The sequence below is a fragment of the Cetorhinus maximus genome, chromosome 18 (assembly GCF_964194155.1).
Source record: "Cetorhinus maximus chromosome 18, sCetMax3.hap1.1, whole genome shotgun sequence".
Taxonomy (NCBI): Eukaryota; Metazoa; Chordata; class Chondrichthyes; order Lamniformes; family Cetorhinidae; genus Cetorhinus; species Cetorhinus maximus.
In genome coordinates, this window is record NC_135896.1 from 76,818,203 (window position 1) to 76,837,459 (window position 19,257).

The 19,257-nt window shown below is 42.9% G+C and overlaps 1 protein-coding gene across 3 annotated transcripts in view; it reads right to left on the reverse strand.

The window, feature by feature from the left end:
- The window catches only part of ino80 (INO80 complex ATPase subunit), a 199,588-nt gene that overhangs the window by 136,240 nt on the left and 44,091 nt on the right, over positions 1-19,257 (reverse strand). For 2 of the 3 annotated variants that reach the window (XM_078562944.1, XM_078562945.1), the window contains exons 6-11: positions 18,952-19,072; positions 15,378-15,586; positions 12,429-12,482; positions 11,666-11,869; positions 9,390-9,585; positions 2,055-2,122 (exon numbers count right to left, since the gene is read on the reverse strand). In XM_078562944.1, coding sequence (XP_078419070.1) covers positions 2,055-2,122; positions 9,390-9,585; positions 11,666-11,869; positions 12,429-12,482; positions 15,378-15,586; positions 18,952-19,072 — 852 coding nt within the window. Of the gene's footprint in view, positions 1-2,054; positions 2,123-9,389; positions 9,586-11,665; positions 11,870-12,428; positions 12,499-15,377; positions 15,587-18,951; positions 19,073-19,257 lie in introns of all 3 variants that reach the window. The other variant, XM_078562947.1, reaches the window with a different exon arrangement.

Genomic DNA, 19,257 nt, shown 5'->3' on the forward strand with positions numbered 1-19,257 from the left:
CCCTCCTATACATTTTCACCTCTCTATTTCTCCCTCCTCTTTCAAAAAGCCCTGAAAACCCTTTTTTTTTTAAACCAAGCTTTCAATCATCCTCCTAACCTCTTTACCTTTGGCACAATATCTGTTTTTCTATATATTTCCAAAAGCATTTGATAATGTGCTACACAACAGGCTTGCAAGCACAGTTAGAGCTCATGGAGTAAAAGGGACAGTGGCAGATACAAAATTGGTTTAGTGACAGAAAAGAGAGTATAGGGGTTATTTTTCAAGATGGAGGAAGGTTTACAGTGGAGTTCCCCAGGACCCCTTCTTTTCTCGATATATATTAATGGCCTAGACTTAGGTATACAGGGTACAATTTCAAAATTTGTGGATGATACAAAACTTGGAAGTAACGTGAACTGTGAGAAGGATAGTGTTAAGCTTCAGAAGACAGGTTGGTGGAATGGGTGGACAATTGGCAGGTGAAATTTAATGCAAAAAAAGTGTGAAGTGATTCATTTTGATAGGAAGAATAAGGAGGCAATATAAAATAAAGGGTACAATTTTAAAGGGGGCGCAGGAGCAGGTGGACAAATCATTGAAGGCAGGTTGAGAGAGCAGTTAATAAAGCATAACAAGATTCGAGCTTCATAAACAGGGGCATAAGAGTACAAAAGCAAGTAAGTTATGATAAACTTGTATAAAACATCAGCTTTCCTTAACCAAATTATTGCATCCGGTTCTGGGCACCCCACTTTAGGAAGAATCTGAAGGCATTAGAGGATGCAGAAAAGATTCATGAGAATGGTTCCAGGGATGAGGAACTTCAGTTACATGGATAGGCTGGAGAAGCTGGGGCTGTTCTCCTTGGAGAAAAGAGAAGGTTGAGAGGAAATTTGATCGAGGTATTCAAAATCATGAGAGTGTAGATAGGGAAAAACTGTTCTCATTGGTGAAAGGATTGAGAACCAGAGGACATCGATTTAAGGGGCAAAAGAAGCGATGGCAACACAAGGAAAAACCTTTTTTTAAACGCAAGTTGTTAGGGTCTGGAATGCATTGTCTTAGAGATTGTGGTGGAGGCGGATTCAATCATGGCTTTTAAAAAAGGAACTGGATAATTATCTGAAGAAAAAAAGTTTGAAGGGCTATGGGAAAAAGGCAGGGGGAGTGGGATTAGGTGGGCTGCTCACGTAGACAGTCGACACAAACATGACACGCTGAATGGCCTCCTTCTTGCTGTAACTATTCCAAGATATTTTGATTTACAAAGCAAACAGTGATGGCTTTAATAACTAATGTGCTATATAAATGTCAACTGTTCTTCCTGTTTGCCCGGTACTATTCAAAAATCAGAAACAACCAACAGATCACAGAAACAGGAGTGAAAGTGAACAGCTGTGCAACTAGCGATTAAAAACCATCTCTGTGATAAACAAAAAACCGTCAACATCAACACACCAACATAACGTGTTCTGAAGCCCTTCAAAAATCAACACTATCACTCAGAAAACCCAACAGTTCTTACCTTTTCATTGGAGACCTGGGTGTGAATCCAGCTCTCTTGATGGAACAAAGGTTTCTCCATTGGCTGCAATAGCCTTACCTGGTGAGTTAAGGCAATCCTGGAGGGGGCAAATTTAAAACACAGAACTGCCTTCTACTTTACACTGACTTAGCAAACTTACTCTCATATTGCATGATGGCATTTGTGGTAAATGTCACAATGGTGAAGTAGGATGTTCTTGCAATTGATGCTAAGATGTTTTGCTGGGGCAGAGTAGAGAGGGTGCCTTTTAGCTGCTAACAAATAAGCAAGTACTTCATGCTGATAACAAGTGCCCCAACTGCACACCAATTCCATTCTCAAACACCTACACAACTCATTCTTGATCAGGGATCTCACACAAATTTACATGCTGCACTGCTTCAAAACAGATTGTAGTGAAAATATAGCACAAAGCAAAACAAACTCATTATCGTGAAGCATATCCTACGCCCCAAAGACTAGGCCAGGAGAGCCGCAAGTGAACATAACGATTATCAACACCTGTAAAACTCGAGCCACTTACTTTGGCTTGCTGCACTCGAAAGGCATCCTCCGCATTCTTCAGTGCCTGTGCTTTATAGTATTCACTATCTGCAAATTAGAAATAAAACATACTTTAAGACCTTAAACATGCCATGACTATGCTTTCATTGGGGCTCAGGTTGGTAAACCATATTAAGTCCACCTCACTGGTTACCTAGGGCTTTCAGATGAGATCGGCAACTGCATCTTTGAACCTTGTTTCAAGTTCAATATCACAGAATCAAGAGACCTACCCTCTAATGAATCATAACGTACACCCAACATAACGGTAAAGAAATTGCAGAGAACTAACCAAAATGGAAGAAAAGGAAAGACTCTTAGTTGTCATGAGATTCTAGAAGAAAGAGACAATTAGCCCCAATTCACCAAATGAGATTTGTTCAAAGGCTCCTCTTTACATGAGGATTGTGCCACGAAAAAGTTAAACTCATTGGCTTTCATTACCCAGCTACTCACTCACTGCATCTGTAAGGCAGCAGGAATTGCAGGCTATAGAGCTGTGTCTATGCCAGGCAGGCACAATTTCCCAGGCTTCCATGCCTATAATCATGAGGGTGTCAGATTGACCAAGGCTGACGATAACATATCTAAATAACATATCTACCCACGGCCTTGGTTACATCCTTGCAAAATGGATCACATCAAAAAAACTGTGCATGCCACTGTGAGGAAATAGTGAGACTAAAACTGTCAGTGTTACACATGTACAGCAGACACACTCCAGTCTGCATCAGGCAACAACACGCATTTACATAGCACTCCTCATGCGCAGGAAAATAACTTTGCAGTAAAGAAGAAAGAGAAATGGTGTACTCTAAGCTTATGGGAAGGGAAGGAGAATGGTGAGGTGAGAGTGGGGAACTAAAGGCATGGTTGAAGAGAACAGTATTGAGAAGATTTCTGAAAGCAGAATTGAGCTGCTAGGGCGGGGAGGAGATAGTAGAGAATTCCAGAGGGCATCAGCATAGGGAGTAGACAGGCGGTTACCAATGCTGGAGCAGAGACAGCAATAGTTCAAAGGAAAATCTGCCTGACATGATTAAGATTAGGGAACTAAGATATGATGTGAAGACATAAAGCAACTTAAAAACAAGGGCAACAATTTTGGACATAAAACAAAAAATGTTGCATTTTCTGTTAACTCAAAATAAAATTGCAAATGCTAGAAATACACAACAGCGCTATCAGCATCCAAGAGGTAACCAGTTTCTAATTTGGGTTGACTCTCCATCAGAGCACCCAGGATCTAGCTTGTACACCTTGCGACAGTGATCTATTGACAGACACAGAGGACTGCACTTCAGCCTTGTGACAAGTGCAGCACAGACACGGGGTAAAGGGACACATACTAAAAGGTCGTGCATTACTATGTACACATACAGGTGCACATAGACATTAACATATTGAAATGCTACAATAACTGGTTACACTTTGTCTTGTTATTTCTGAACTTAGATGGACCAAATAACTTTTATTGACGGGATTGTGGGTGAGAAAGCAAGAGGAGAGAGTTCTCAGCTTGAATGCGGACACTAAGGCAACCTCCTGTTTGATGGATTCCCTCTGCAGTCACTGTCTATAACTGGCACACTGTATAAGAGATTTGTTGAGGTGCAGTCTGTTTTAGGGCGAGATGCCACTAATTTGTGCATGTTGGTCCTGACCTGTGCCGTTGAGGTTTATAGAGTTGCTGTGTTTTATTATGAGTTGCTGTGTAGCAACTCCTTAATGCAATCATTGAAGGGGCAGGGAGAAAGGGTTCCACTTGTGAAATGGTGGAGCCAATACATCAAAGCTTTTGGTGATTCTTGGGTTAAATAACTACATATTTAAAAGTTCAAACCAGCACCAAGCTTTTGGGCCAGGGACACCTTAGTATCAAATAGCCAGCAAGTCTTCAGAACTAATCTGGCTGGGGAATGGTCACTAGGATGCATAAGATTAGAGAGAAGAAAAAAGGTGTATTTGGAAACAAGGTGCAAGGTACAAAGAACTGGGAAAGGTAAAGAGCACTAGAGTGAATAGTTCAGAAATAGGAGGGGCAAACGTGAAACAGTCTAATATGAGTTTGGAATGCATGTTCGTAAATACACAGAGCATTGTTAAACAAGGTTGGTGAGCTGCAGGCACAAGTCTCTATGATATACTGCCCTACAATATACTGGCAATAAAAGACTTGGTTGAAAGAGAGAGAGGATTGGGAACTCAATATTCCTGGCTACTAGGTGTTCAGGATAGATAGAAAAATAAAAAAGAGGAGGGGCTGGGGTATAGCTGTATTAATCAAAGCACCTATTTGACACTGGTGAGGGTTGATAGAGTTGAGGGGTCAAAGACAGAACCTATTTGGTTAAAATTAAGGAACAATAGGTCACCACTGAATGGTGATAAGGAGATAGAGGTACAAACTTGTAGGCATTTTACAGAAAGGTGAAAATTACAGATTAGTGATAATGGTGTCTTCAATGACCATAATACAGACTAGGATAGTAACAATGTAAAGGGGAAAGAAGGGAATAAATTCCTGAAATGTGGACAAGAGAGCTTTCTTTAATCAGTGTATTCCCAGTACACCAAGCAAGGAAGTAGTGCTCGATCCGGACAATGAAGAGGGAGAAGTGGAGTGCAGCTGGGGAACAGTGAACACAATATCAGGTTTACAGTAGTTATGGAAAAGGACAAGGAGCAATCAAACAAAAATACTTAACTGGAGGAGGGTTAACAGTGAGCTGAAAAGGGATCATGCCCAGATGGATTGGAACAAAATATTGATAGACGAAACAGTGATCAATGAGAGACTTACAAAGAGGAGGTAGTTCAGGTATAGAGTAGACTCATTCCAGAACAGAGGGAAGGAACGGCATGCAAAGATGGAATTCCTTGAATGACTAAAGATATGGAGGTTGCAATGAGACAGAAAAAGAAGGCTCATGACAATTGTGAAGTTCTTAATGCAGTAAAGAACTGAGCTAAATATACAAACTACAAAGGAGATATAAAGGCAGCAATGAGGGGCAGAGGGAGGCGATGAGAACAGATTAAGCGTTCAACATTGAAGAGGAAGCCTAAAGGATTTTATAAACAGAAATTCCTAAAAGGTAGTCAAAAGAAGGGTGGGGTGGATATAGCGCTAAAAAAGATCATCGCGTGGAGGCAGAAAGCATAGCTGAGGTACTAAATGAGTACTTTGCATCTATCTTCACTAGAAATGTAACCATAAAAGGTGACATTGGATAGGATAAAAATAGACAAAAAGGGTGCATTTAAAAGGTCAGCAGTCCTCAAAAGGTGAAAAGTTACCAGGTCCTGGTGTTCAAAATCATCAACAGCTTTGATAGAGTAAATAAGAAAAAGCTGTTTCCAGTGCAGAATGGTCAGTAACCAGAGGACACAGATTTAATGCAAAGGAACCAGACATGACATGAGGTTTTCTTTTTAAAAACATAGTGAATTATTGTGATACAAAATGCTCTGCCTGGAAGATGGTGGAAGGTGATTATTTAGTAACATTCAAAAGAAAGTTGGATATATACTCAGAGGGAAAAAAATTACAGAGGAAAAATTATGGGGGAAGAGCAATGGAGTGGGACTCATTGGATAGCTCCATAAAAGAGTTGACAAAGGCATGACGGGCCTAATAGCTTTACTGTATGAACTGTTCAGTGCCATTGTTAGTCTTTGCACATATTGGTAGCAATGTATGTTCAGTGACGAAAAGTGTGGGGCTGGGTTTCTCATTTATCTGGTTCATTATGAATGTGTTTTGTGAAACGAGACAAATTTGACAAAGTCACATCATCATGTTCAGGCTCTGGGTTTTGACTGTTAATAACTGTGGACAGACTTAAGTTTTGCACAGTATTTAGCAGATATTGGGGCAGATTTGCTGACGATCATACTACCAGACCAGTGTCAAGGCCACTGTGTGCAGGGTGTAAAATCCCAGTTTATGAATTTTCTCCTTGTATTGTAATGCTCCAGTCTGCTTCTGTAAGCTTTATTTATTTTCTATAGAGCACAGGTCTGGTTATCCATGCAGCCTAAATTGCCTGGAATGTCTTTTTCTGTACTTCGCTTGTACTGGCTCTGAAAAGGACGGTCAGGAATGGTTTTTTTTTTGAGATTTGTCTCTCTTTGCCAACCCCTTAAGATCCCAGAAAACCTGAAAACAAAAGCACAAAAAACCTAGGCAGGCCAAATCAATTATTACAATATTTGATGCTCTCATGTCTGTTTAATCTAACCATCTCTGGCAGAGGGGCTGGAGACTTTGCCCCAAATTCTTGGCAACAGGTTGATGCATGGAGAAAAAACACATTGAACTAGTGAAATTCAACTCAAAGGTACACACTCTGTAACTTTATATGACTTGGGTTTTGGAATACAGTTGTTTACCGGCAGCTTTATTAATGCATGTTCTCAGGTTATGATCGAGTCAAACTATTCTTGCAGTTTGTGTAGGATGCAGAAAACAAAAAAATTGTGACAATGTATTATTTCTCAATAACTTTATAATAATGGCAACCTGGTTAATACTGCACTGGCAGATGGTTTCAAATGAACACCTGGTCAGGTTTGGAGAAACACAGACCAGGAAGGACCCAAGCTTAATCCCTGCCTGGAACTAGTTAGGCTGATCTTCCACCTCAGCTACACCTTCTCGTACGACTCCCATATCCTTTGATTCCCATAGTATCTAACAATCTCAATCTCTGACTTGAATATATGCAACAGCTGAGCACTCATGGCTCTTTGTGGTAGAGAATTCACAAGTTCAGAACCCTTCAAGTGAAGAAAGTTCTCATCTCAGTCCTAAATAGCCGACCACTTATTATGAGACTGTAAACCCCAGTTCTAGACTCCCCAGTCGGGGGAAACAGCCGAGTACCTATCTTTTTCAACCACTTAAGAATTTTATATGTTTCAATGAGATCACCTCTCGATCCTCTAAACTCCAGGGAATTTAGGCCCAGTCTACTTAATCTTCCTCTTAGAGGACAATTCCTTATCCCAGGATCAGTCTACTGAACCTTCGACGTTCTCTCTCTCTGAGGTAAGTATATCCTTCATTAGGTAAGAAGGCTTAACTGTACACAGTACTCCAGGTGTGGTCTCACCAAGGCCTGCACAATTGCTGAAAGCCTTCTAAACTCTTGTACTCCAATTCCTTTATTATAAAGAGATTCCTCATAAAGGTTTGCTACACCTGCAGGTTAACTATGGTTTGTATACAAGAACACCCAGGTCCTTATGAATACCAACATTTCCTAGTCCCTCACCATTTAAAATATATTGTGCTTTTCTATTTTTCCAACCAAAATGGATAACTTCACACTTCTCCACATTATATTCCATCTGCCATGTTCTTGCCCAAAGACTTAACCTGTCTATAACCTTTTACCACCTCTTTGTGTCCCCCTCGCAGCTTACTTTACCACCTAAGTTCTGTGTTTCAAACTTTATATCGTCAACAAATTTGGATACATTACACTCAGTTCCCTCTCTAAGCCACTGACAAAGACCATAAATAGCTGAGACCCCAGCACTGTACTCCATTACTTACAACCTGCCCAACTTATCTGTCCTTACCTGGTCTGGCCTACAAATGACTCCAGGCCCACAGCAATGTGGTTGACTCTTAAATGCCCTCTGAACAAGGGCAATTAGGGATGGGCAATAAATGCTGGCCTAGCCATCAACACCCTCATCCCATGAATGAATAAAACAAACCTGAAAAATTACCTGTTTAATCCTATTCTGTTTTTTGTCAGTTAACCAATTTACAATCCATGTTTATATATGCCCCCAATTCTATGGGCCCCAATTTTATGCAATAATCTCTTATGCAGCGCCTTATCAAATGTTTTATGAAAATTCAAATATATACTACAGCCAGTGGTTGCCCCATATCCACCCTGCTAGCTCTAACCTCATAGAACCCCAAACCGATTTGTCAAACAAGATTTCTCTTTTCACAATTCTATGTTGACTCAGCCAAATCACATGATTTTCTAAGTGCCCTGTTACTCACACCTGAAATATAGATTCTAGCCATTCTCTTATTAGCCCAGCAAGGCCAATAGTGCAGCCCTCATACACACAGGGGGTTCAGTCCCTCTGTACTCCAGTACAAAAATGGACTGGTCTTGCCCAATAATGCAGGATCTGTTAACCTCAAAAGATTTCTAATCAGCCAGGTACATTACTCATAACAGGAATTTTACATGGCAACAATCAACAGCTGGTCGGCCAATTCAGGATTAGAGAAGTTTCCAACATGATGGCACAGGGAAGAGCTGACACTAGACAAAAATGGGACAGAAGGGCACAAGGACACCAGGCAATAGATCCATTCATTGTCTTTAAAATAGAATCTCCCTTTAAGTGCCATGGAGTACTCCATTTTTTTTCTGAGTCTGAATGTTAGGGTAGTGTCAGTGAAAGGCTTACCCACAGGATCAGAGCAGAATACAGGAGATGTATTGCCGAGCGTGATAGAGATTCAGAGTTCTCAAAGGATAGGAGCAGAATACAAGAGATGTAACACTGAGTGCATGTTGGAGCCCATTTGCCCTTTAACCACGTGTATACTCAAACATAAAGTGTAGTCAAAGCAGGGCATTCAGAATCTTTCCCAGGCATTACCAGCTAACAATGCCTTTTCGCCGTAATCTTCCTTTCACAGCAGTGTTGTATAATAAGGACACTTCAGTGAGGATTGCCACACGCTTCACCAATCAAGAAGCTATTAATCATAGAACAAGGTGCATCAGACAATTGATTATTGAACACTATTTCTTATGCAATTATACCTTTTTTCAAATAGTATGTGGGATTCTCTTCCCCAGGGAACAGTGGAGGCTGGGCCATTGAATCTATTCATGGCAGAGTTAGACAGATTTTTGATAAACAAGGGAGTCAAGGGTAATGGGAGGGGGACAGAAAGGAAAGTGGAAATGAAAGCGCAACCATGATCCATCAGCCATGATCTTATTGAATGGCAGAGCAGGCTTGAAGGGCCTGCTCCTAAATCCTAAGTTTCTGATTTAAATCTATGGCTGTTTGAGTGAAACATTATTTTTAAAAACATACTACATTGTTTCCCCTTGTAGTTCCTTTGTTTCTGTCCTGATCCCACAGCATCATTTTGAAGAAAAGCAGGGGAGTTCTGGTCTACACACACACACACACACACACACACACACACACACACACAAACACACACAAAGGTCTACGGTGGGGGCAAGGGGTTACAGGATCTTATTGAATTACAGGCACACACTTTCACCTCTTCAGTATCAGAGTACTTTCTTACCATAATCCTCCTGACTGACGTTAACCATCACTCCTCCTCCGATGTCAATCTGTCTGTAAATCACACTGTCATCCAGCTTCATCAAGATTTCTTCCTGCAGCGCATCGTTCCCGGAAGCTCTCTTCCGGCTCATAAAGTGCGCATACAGCTCAGTTTGTGTGATTAGGAAGTTCAACTTCCGCTGCTGTCTCTTCGCCTAGGGTCAATAAAAGCAGATCTAAGAGTTGTCTGGTGGAGATGAGGGAGTGTGGGGGAGAAGAGGGTACAGGCTGCTCAGAGGTGAAGCATTATGTAAGAGGAGGAAGTTTTAGCACATCTTCACAGGTAAATTTACATGTTTTTTTCCCCCAAAAAAGAGGATTATTTATTTTATGGATTTCCAGAAGGTGGGTGTGGGACAATTATGGCAGCTATATGACATTAAATTGTTTCCCAGAATTCTATTGATAGCTGTTGTGGCAACTTCAACAGTGCAGTGTGTAGCAGTTACATGGAACACAGAGGATTTGGGAGAGGGGGAGATGATGTCCATTAGTATGTTTAGTTCTCACATTAACCCCAAAACCCTGTGTGTTCCCTATAACTCTTCAAACTGCTTACACACTGTTGTCACCCACAACTCCAGGTTTCTCACAAACTGTCTTTAACTGACACTCCTGCAGAGTGGAGATGTGTTTATAATTTCTCAAATCCAAATGTATGACACTTTGTCCAAACTGCAGGTTCTGTCACGAAGACCATTCCCCCTTTAGTCTGTCGCCTACTGATTTGGTCCAAATACCTTAGCCTGTGCAGTTACATGTTATGTGCAAATTTATAAGTGGTTCCCTTCATGCTTTCATCTAAATTGTTGTGTAAGGTGGTTAGCAAAACTGAGCCTTATGGAATTCCAACTGTGACCAGGGCCCATCTAGCTTTACTCCCAACAATGATACACAAGACTTGTTGCTTGACCAGCCTGACATCTGCCCTATAATCCCATACAATCTAATTTTTTTTTTAAGAAGCCTTCTATGTGGCATTTTGGAACCAGATTGCCATCATCCAATAGTATAGTCAATTCAAAGAATTCCATTGAATCAGTGAGATAGGGTATCCAGGAAATCCACAGAACTCTCTAAGGGATCATAAATCATATCCCATAAAATGCCCAACAGCAACATCCCTACAATCCATGTCAATTGGCAGGTTTGTAATTCCCAGGGTCTGATTTTTTCACTTACATAATGGGACCAAATAAACCCTTCCTCACTCCATTTGGAGCACTGCAGAAATTGGAGCTGCTGAATATATGTTTCAGCTATGAAGAGAGACTCGATAGGCAAGGGTTGTTTTCCTTAGAGCAGAGAAGGCGGAGGGGGAAACCTGATAGAGGTATACAAAATTATGAGGGGGATAGATAGAGTAGATAGGAGGAAACTTTTCCCCTTAGCAGAGGTGTCAATAACTGGGGGCATCAATTTAAGGTAAGGGGCAGGAGGTTTAGAGGAAATTTGAGGAAAGAATTTTTCACCCAGAGGGTGGTTGGAATCTGAAACACACTGCCTGAGGGGCAGGAACCGTCACAACATTTAAGTAGTATTTAGATGAGCACTGGAAACATCATAGCATACAGGAGTACGGGCCAAGTACTAGAAAATGAGATTAGAATAGATAGGTGCTTGATGGCCGGCACGGACATGATGGGCCAAAGTGCCTGTTTCTGTGCTGTATGACTCTATGACTATGACTAATATATATAGAGCAGTGGCCCACATACAACCTCCATTTGTGCTTAAGCAGTCTTGGGCAAACAGAATTATTTTTATGAATCTCAGGTCAGACCAGATATGGAGTACTATATTCAGTTCTGTTTGTCACGTCTCAGGAGATTCTATCAGCCTTGGAACAGGTGATGCACAGATTCACCAGAACGATACCAGTGCTAAAAGTACATTATGGGGACAGGTCACACCAACTAGGTTTGTATTTGATAGGGTAGAACTATATCCTCTGATGGGGAGAGGTCAGAACAAGTGGGCAAAGCCTTGAAATTAGGAGCTAGGCAGTTCAGGGGTGACATGAGGACATGCAGAGAGTAGTGGAAATCTGAAACTCTCTCCAAAAAGCTATTCAGACTGGGAGTCAATTGAAAATTTCAAAACCAACTGATAGACTGGCCAGAGACTGTACAAGTGATGGGCCTACTCCTTTATCTCAGAAGTTTTTGTCCTTCTAACAATGCTCTATTAGCTGTGAAATGGTGGAAAAGAGCTCAAGAACAAGACCCCTCTAACCTCACGCATCTCTTCATCGAGTTTCCGCTGTTCCAGAGCCTCTTTCTCTGCCCGTTTTCTATGCTCCTTCTCCACTTTATCATACTTTTTCCAGTACAAAAGCATCTCTTTGGTTAGTCTTCGGGCCCGAGGCAGCGTTTCTTTACAGTTTTTCTGCGCTTGGATAGCAGCCCTCCGCACCTCTCGCATACACTGGTGAGCCAGCTGGGGGAAAGACAACAATATAGGACATGCGTATCAATATCCTCAGTGGTTCAAGTTGCAGCACTGTATAGTGAGCCATCGTCAGCTGTGTGTAGTACTGTGGGCCGAGAAACCTTCCTGTCACTCAACCTAACCCAAGCAATGCATATACCTCAGAACTCTTCCCGCCTCAACTATCGAGGCAATCTCTAGCAATTAGTCTTTGATATTTCGAAGTTATTTTACTGTACAGAACCATAAAAAAGACAGCCCAGTGTACTGCAGCCAGCACAAGCACTTAGTTACTAGGACTCCTGCTCCAATTCTTTTTCTTACACAAAATGAAAGCACTGTCCCCATTGACAAAGTTCATCTTTTCAGTGACTTGAAACACATCAGCCCTGGAACCCATTATGTCCCCAAATCAACCTGCTGCCCCAAACATGAGCAGGCAGGACCCCAGCCACCCTGTCCCAACCAAGCAAGCAGGACCCCACTCACCCCATCCCAGAGATCCAATATGTGCACAGCCCATTCATTTATCTTCAATTTGTCATATTTCAGTGTGGGTCAGACTTACCTTCTTGGTGTTGGTGAGGATCATGTTGCGTGCAGAGGACTTCTGCTTGTAGACCTGCAAAAAGTACAAGCTGTGTAAATCATAAATCATATCCCATATATTGCCCAACAGCAACATCCCTACAATCCATGTCAATTGACAGGTTTATAATTCCCAGGGTCTGATTTTTTCACTTACATAATGGGACCAAATAAACCCTTCCTCACTCCATTTGGAGCACTGCAGAAATTGGAGCTGCTGAATATATGTTTCAGCTATGAAGAGAGACTCGATAGGCAATTTCCTTAGAGCAGAGAAGGCGGAGGTGGAAACCTGTCACTCCTTGGCACAAAATACAAACACAGCAAAACATTTGCAGCCAGTCTCATGGAACTGGACAGGAGCAGACTAGACCAAAATTCCTGAGAGCTAACCTGCCCTTCCATCAGAGCAGACATCCCCTGTTGATTATTTCTTCCTTCCTGTGCATTCCCATTTGTGTCATTCTACAAGGAATATTCAAGAACCTATAGGAATTCAGGAAAGATTTTGTACTTTGTCTTGTTTTCTCATCATTTCCATAATAGCAATCATAAGTTTTCTTTTAATATACATTGCAGCTTCTTACCCCCCAACTCCTTGGTCCATCTTTCACCTGTGTAGTTTTGTTTTATTTCTCCAATTTCTGTTCAGTTGTGAAAGCAATGACTCTTGCCAGGATTCAATTCCACAGACACTAGCTAGCAAGCGTTGGCCTGCTATTTGACGATAGGAATCATGACAGAGTTTTTAAAATAGTCTATCACAGGATGCGGGCATTGCTGGCTAGGCCGGCATTTATGTCCATCCTTAATTGCCCTCAATGTGGTGATAATGAGCCATTGCAGTCCAATGGACATAAGAGCTTAATTTAAGAGATGGTGAGAATGACTGCCCTTGACATTAAGGCAGCATTTGACCGAATGTGGCACTAGGAGCCTTAGTGAAATGGAAGCCAATGAGAATCAAGGAGCAAACTCTCCACTGGTTGGAGTCATACCTAGCACAAAGGAAGATGGCGGTGGTTGTCGGAGACCAATCCCAGGACACCCCTGCAGGAGTTCCTCGGGGTAGTGTCTGTAGTACAAGAGTCTGGCACCTAAAGGGTTAATGTGGGACAGAGTATAGTGTGATCTAAGTGTGACCCAGACCCAGGGGTCCATGTGGTGTTGAGCAGAGGTGTGTTAAGACCTGAGTATGGAACCAGCTCCTCGCCTGTACCTTTTACTGTATGTGTAAATAGTTTTTCTTGTTAATAAAGTCTTAAAGTTAACATACAGAAGACTACAAAGACTCATTTAAGGAGACACCGTTGCGTAACCAACACGCTTTCAACAGTGTCCTAGACTCCACCACCTTCAGGTGCTTCAGCAATGACCTCCCTTCCATAAGGTCAGAAGTTCAATGATGATTGCAGTGTTCAGTGCCATTCATAACTCCTCAGATACTGAAACAGTCCTTGTCCATGTGTAGCAAGATCTGGACAACATTCAGGCTTGGACTGATAAGTGGCAAGTAGTATTCACACCACACAAGTGCCAGGCAATGACCATCTCCAACAAGAGAGAATCTAACCATCTCCCCATGATATTCAATGGCTTTACCATTGCTGAATCGCCAACCATCAACATCTTGGGGATTACAATTGGCCAGAAACTGAACTGGACCAGCCATATAAATACTGTGGCTACTGAAGCTGGTCAGAGGCTAGGAATTCTGTAGCGAGTAACTTAGCCCCTGACCCTTCTCCCCCACACCCAAAGCCTGTGCACCATCTACAAGTCAGGGGTATGATGGAACACTCTCCGCTTGCCTGGATGAGTGCAGCTCCAACAATACTGGAGAAGCTTGACAGCATCTAGGGCAAAGCAGCCTGCTTGATTGGTACCCCATCCACCACCTTAAACATTCACACCCTCCACTCCAGCGCACAGTGGCAGCCTTACATACCATACACAAGATGCACTGCCAAACTTGTCAAGCTCCCTTTGACTCACCTTCCAAACCCTGCAAGTTCCCTTCCAAGCCACACACCATCCTGACTCAGAATGATATTCACTGTTCCTTCGCTGTCACTGGGCCAGAAACTGGGGACTCACTTCCTTACAGCACAGTGGGTGTAACTACACCAGGGGTGGAATTTTACGCTGGTGAGATTTTACAGTCCCAAAGTCATTGGACTTTTGACCTGCTTGCTGCATTTTACAGCCCCGCCCCTGCTGCAATGGAGCCATAAAATTCCACCACAGATGGGCTGCAGCAGTACAAGAAAGCAACAGCATCTTCTCAAGGGAATGAAGGATGAGCAATGAATGCTGGGCTTGCCAGCAATGCTCACATCCCATGGAAGAATAAAAAAGCACTGACTAATGATCAAACACAGTTGCTGTGCATATCATATGAGTACCACAGTACAGTTAGGGGGGGCAGTGCCCAAGGCAACTTGGCTAAATTCCTTTCCTTCCGCTACTGCTGCACCTTCTCCATGTTATCCTTGTTCCTATTTTCAATTCCTGGCCTTTTCTTTCTCCCATTCCAATACCTCACTGCAAAAGTCAAAGGTAATCACACATACTAAGTCAAATCTAAATTACACTCTAATCCCTGCCCGATCTCTCAACCTGTGCGCTACCTCCCACAACCAACCCCAGCTCCACCAATGTAACCAATGGTAAAGAATTGCACCTCTTCCTTCTCTGCCAGCCACGCTCATCGATTGCCAGTGAAAAGCAGAACTCTACCAGCCTACCCTGCAATGACAACTATCAGGAAAGCCCGAAGTCTTGCTGCGAGAGGAGCAGGTGGAAGCAAGTATTTATGGCGGGAAACAGGCAGGAAACCCCCCTTCTGCTACCACTGCAGCATGTCTAATGGGCAGCACAAGAGCACTGTTGCTTGCTGTATGCGGTGTGTAACACTCCAAGTGCTCACCTTGGGAACCTCCTTTTTGGCGATACTGAGCCAAACCTTGCGTCTCCGTGCATTCAATTGCTCTAAATTCAGGTGCTTTTTCTTTGAACCTAGAGGAGGAGCATCATGCGAGAACTTGGCGAATATTTTCATCTCGGTCCTCCGTGGGGATTCTCCGGACGAGAGTTCCTCCTCACGCTTCCTCCTCTTCTTCACTTTCTTCAATTTGGCTGAGAAAAAGGAGGTGCGACAATAAGAGGCGTCATTCGTCCCCTCAGATACATCACCCCACCCTGATTCAGGTGTACCACCCCCAATACCTGAACTCACAAGGAGTTCTTTACAACTGCTCCACTCTGCAAAGTCCTACAAGTATGAAGTGCATTCTCAACAAAAAGATCATTTCTAACTGATTCAAGTTTCATTCATTCAGGTCATTTTCTACACCAACATTGCCAGGTCTGGTTGGATCACATTGGAAACTACTTCTCTACCAAAACTTTGCAGATATAACCCCAGCTTCTTTTCTCGATTATTATGAAACCCCTCTTCCCTGTCCCCTCCATCTTCACATTGAAGAATTACAAGGAGTTCATGGAGTTCTTTGACATTATGATTGAGACCATCCATTCAGCAGACTCAGCACCCTTCTTCCCCTTCTTTTGCCCATCAAACTAAGTTTTTCCCTTGCCCTAGCCCTGAACTCACATCATGCTCTACGATCTTCTCGATTTCCATTAAACTGCCAAGCACTCAATTTCCCTCCCTGACCCCTACGTTACCTGTTATCATTCCCTATCCTCAGATACTGCCCTCTTCCTTTCAAATCTGCTATCCACTCTCCTCCTCAAAACAGTCACCTTGAAACCTCTGTTCTAGCATTCTACTCCCCATCTCCAAGCTCTTTGCCGACTAAAGTCCTTGAAGAGGTTGTTACCTCACAATTAGTGCCCATCTTTCCTGCAATACCATGTTTGAATCTCTCCAATCAATTTTCTGTCCCTGCAACACCAATGAAATGGCCCTAATGGTCACAAATGAGATTCCGTATGCTGCAACTATGGTAAAGAATTGCACCTCTTCATTCTCTTCCAGTCTGCAGCCTTTGACATGATTGACCACCCCACTGACCATGCCATCCTTGTCTAACATCTCTCCTCCGTCATCCAGCTGGGTGAGACTAGGTTACATTTTCATCTATCCAGTTGTAGCCAGAGAATCACCTGCAACAATTTCACTTCCAAACCCACACAGTTACTTCTCAGGCCTCTCGAGGATGTAACGTTGGACCCTTCTTTCTCATTTATCTGTGGCCTCAATATCTATAGACATGGTGTCAGAATCCACATGTACGCCAACACCACCACCACCACCTCTCCACTGCCTGATTTATCACTACTTACTCAACATCCCACCTGAGTTGAGCTAAAATTTACTCCGATTAAATATTAGAACAAATGAAGCCATCGTCTTCGAAACCCTCAGCATGTATTTATAAGGCACCTTCAACGTAATAAAATAAAAGGCACTTCACAGGAGTATTACAGAATAAAATTTGGCACCAAGTCCCATAAGGAGATACTAGGAAATATTAAATATTACAAGCTTGGTCAAAGGGAGATTCTAAGAAATCTCCCAAAGGAAGAAGCAGAGGCAGACAGATATAGGGAGGGTGCTCCAGAACTTAAGGCCTAAGAAGCAGAAGGTTCATCCACCAACACGGGAGCAATTAAAATTGAGGATGCTTAAGAGGCCAGAATCAGATGAGTGCAGATATTTTGAAGGGTTGTGGTGCTCAGTGAGATGACAGAGATAGGGAGGGGTCAAGGCCGTGGAAGGAGTTGAAAACAAAGAGGAGAATTTTAAAATGAAGACGTTGCTTACCCAGGAGCTAAGGTTAGTCATCAAGTACAAGAATGATGAGCAAATGGAACCTTGTGCAATTAAGGACATAGGCAGCAGAGTTTTAGATGACCTCAAGTCTACGGAGGGTAGGATGTGCTAGGCTGGATATGAGTGCATTGGAATAGTCAAGTCTATTTACAACAATAGACGACAGTTTCGGCAGCAGATGAGCTGAGGTTGGAGCAAAGTCAGGCAATGTAGTAGAGGTGGAAAAAAAAACGATTTCAGTGGTGGCACGAATGTGTGACAGGCAATACATTTTGGGGCCACAGTTTTACAGTTGCAAATGAGATGGATACAGTCAATAGCTAGGGAATGAAGCCTGTAGCAGGGACCAAAGATATTGGCTTTGATCTTCCTCATATTTAACTGGAAGAAATTTCTGTTCACCCAGTATTTGATGTCAGACAAGCAATCTGACAATTTAGTGACAGTGGAGGATTCAATAGAGGTAGTGATTAGGTCGAGCTGGTGCCTTATTCTGTGTTTTTTCCGTTATCTCCACAGGGCAGCATGTATATGAGTAGAAGGGGTCCAAGGATAGATCCTTGGGCGGGAATGGTACGGGGTCTGGAAGAGAAGCCATTGCAGATGACAGTCTGACTATAATTAGGCAGATAAAAATGAAACCTGGTAAGCACAGCCCAACCAACTGGATGACCGTTGAGAATATGGCATGGTCAACGGTGTCAAAGCTAAAAACAGGTCAAGAAGGTCAAGGAGTGGAAGTTTATCTTTGTTAGTATCACATAGGATGTCATTTGCAATTTTATTAGCTATTGCGCTACTGTGGCAAGGGAGTTCCACAAAAGATGGGCATGGATTTGAGACGTGACAGCACATTCAAGAAAGGGACAGTTGCAAGGATGATGGAGTCAAGTGTTGGTTTCGAGTAGGGGTGATGATAACAGTTTAGAAGGAGAGGGGAACAGTACTTGGAGAGAACACCGTTAACAACAGCAGCTAACATGGAGAAGGTAAGCTGAGAGATCAGCAATTTAGTAGGAATAAGGTCAAAGGAGCAGGAGGTGGATCTCATGGACAAGATCATCATAGAGAGGATGTGATGGGAGATAGGAAAGCAACTAGAGAAAGGCGCGAGGTCAGAGTGAGGGCAATGGGGAACGTTACAGAAATTCAGCCTGGCGGGTTAGGGGACGACAGGGAAGTGGGAAAGGCAGCTGATCAGATGGTCTCCATCTTAGTGACAAAGAAATTCATTAGCTCCTCTCACTCGCTGTTGGAGCTGAGGGCCGAGGAAACATCGGAGACGGGTTTAAGAAGGAAGTTTGCGGTAGAGAAAAGCAGCTTGGGGTTATATTTGCAGTCCATGATGACCCTGAAATAGTGAGCAGTTTTCACAGATGAGAGCAGGATCACGTAATGCTTTATGTGATTCCACCCTTTGCCACCAATTCAATCCCCCTCCCTGGCTTCTGTCTCAGGTTGAACCAGGCTGCTCCCAACCTCACTGGCCTATTTGACTCTGTGCTAAGCTTCCATCCCCATAACCCCTCCGTCAAAGTCTGTCTACTTCACCTCCAAACCTGCCTCAACTTATCCGCTGAGGACATACAATTGACATGCACACAGTGAAGGATAGGAGGAAATTGCACTAAGATACAACAAAGCACAAGCAGAGATGGGGTTGCAAGAAACCAGAAGGAACCCAATACAACTGCCCACTCACCCTTCATTTTTTTCTCCTCTTTCTTCTTTTTCCTGCTCGGGCCTAGGACATGGCGTTGCTGTTCGTAGAAATGGTCATGTGTGGACAGTAAGCCAGTGCTGTAGTACTGGTATTGCTGGAGCTGGAGGGTGTATACAAACTCAATATCACTTCAAGTGGAGACATTCCCAATAACAGCATTGGCCTACACACAGAGCTTCAGTCACATCACAGACACACAAAAGGTCAAATAACCATCCTAGCATTTCTGGGAAAGGAGGCTAGAGTTGTGAGGGGTGGGGGTGAGCTGAAGAGGTGACGAAGGTT